At 36.9% G+C, this 1646-nt stretch overlaps 2 protein-coding genes across 3 annotated transcripts in view; one reads left to right on the top strand and one right to left on the bottom strand.

The window, feature by feature from the left end:
* Positions 1-1646, top strand: part of LOC117172887 (odorant receptor 85b-like) — a 59276-nt gene that overhangs the window by 3480 nt on the left and 54150 nt on the right. The window lies entirely within an intron of this gene.
* The window catches only part of LOC117173810, a 5025-nt gene that overhangs the window by 3086 nt on the left and 293 nt on the right, over positions 1-1646 (bottom strand). The window contains exon 2 of the mRNA XM_033362453.1: positions 156-1599. Coding sequence (XP_033218344.1) covers positions 156-1599 — 1444 coding nt within the window. The remainder of the gene's footprint in view (positions 1-155; positions 1600-1646) is intronic.

Below are 1646 nucleotides of genomic sequence, written 5' to 3' on the forward strand. Positions count from 1 at the left end.
TTCAGCTATTTGGGATAAAATACCGCGTTTAGTAGTATTATTTTTTATTAATGATGGACCGATCAAATAATTTATGGAATCAGTTTTTGCGTTATAATGAATTCCTAGTAATTTTTTTAATTGATCATGAAGTAAACTATCATTTTTTTTATTACCAGCATCCGCTTTGTTCGATTCATCACTCGAATTTGATTGACTTGACAGGCTTGGCTCATTTGAAGTCCATTTGTGAAATTTAAAACCTCCAAGTTCAAGCAATTTTTCCAATTTATCTTTAAGTTCTACGGCTGCTTCAAGTGAGCTTGCACCTGTCAGTAAATCATCTACATAAAAATCGTTTTTTAAAAATTGAGCAGCTTGCGGGTACCTGCCCCCTTCATCAATTTCTAATTGATGAAGTGTCCTAGCAGCTAAATATGGAGCACACGCAGTGCCTTGAGTTACCGTAGTTAGCACAAAAACGCGCATTTGTTCTGAACTATCATTACGCCATGGGATTTTTTGATATTTTACATCATCTTCGTGAACTTGAATACATCGAAACATTTTTTGCAAATCGCCTGCAAGCACAATATTGTGTGACCCGTCGAATACAATCCGTTTTAATCGTGATGCTTCATAATCGCGTTTAGTAACGTCAAGATGCGGTATGTAATATCCTTGATCGCGCGTATTTGTATTAGTAATCTCGCGTAAGTGACCAAGATCTCGATATCTGCATAATTTGCCCGTGTATGCTTCTTTTAATGAAGGGTTTTTCGATAACTTACGTTCTTGTGAGTAAGCACGATTAAGCGCATTATAGTAATTATTTCCTAATTTATCTCTTTGATCATTAAATGGCAGACGAACTACATAAACTCCGTCAGATCGCCGTGTTGTTGTTTCCGAATAGAATTTTTCGCATTTTTGCTCGTCAAGAGATAAGAGCTTTTTCTGAGGGATGCTGTCAATTTCCCAAAAACGAGTTATTTTTGAATCGAGTGTTACTAAATGACACGCTCTCGGAGACGCAGATTGTTTCACCGCTACTTCACCTGCAATTATCCAACCTAACAAGGTTTTCTGTAAAGTGACGTTAGGCTGCTCTTTCATAACAATTTGACCGGTACTTAAAAGCTTATAATACAAAGTTGCTCCAATCAAAATGTCAATTTCTGCAGGTTTATTAAATTCTGGATATGCTAGCTTGATACCATGAGGAAGACTAAGAGAGCCTTTGTCTACAAAACGCGATGGCAATAGACTAGTAATAGTTGGAAGTGCAACTAATTCTATTTCATGCTCGCATGCATTAATACGTGATTGAATCTTAGCTTTAACCTTGTAATTAGCACGAGTAACAAGCTGGCCCAGACCGCCGAAGGGCATATCAATTTTTATTTGATCCAATTTAAGTTTCGATGCTAATTTTTCTGAAATAAAATTCGGTTGAGAGCCTCCATCGAGTAATAGTCTGCATGTATGTGGCTTATTGTATATGTCAAAAATGTTTACTACGGCAGTTCCTAGTAAAACCTCTGCATCGTGCGTAACTGCGAGAACGATTTTCGTTTTCTTTTCGGGCTCTTGCACTTGAGCCGTTTGAACGGGCTGTGACTGATTCTCATTATCAAAATAATGTAGTATAGTATTGTGCTTTTTAT

The sequence above is a fragment of the Belonocnema kinseyi genome, chromosome 5 (genome assembly GCF_010883055.1).
Source record: "Belonocnema kinseyi isolate 2016_QV_RU_SX_M_011 chromosome 5, B_treatae_v1, whole genome shotgun sequence".
Taxonomy (NCBI): Eukaryota; Metazoa; Arthropoda; class Insecta; order Hymenoptera; family Cynipidae; genus Belonocnema; species Belonocnema kinseyi.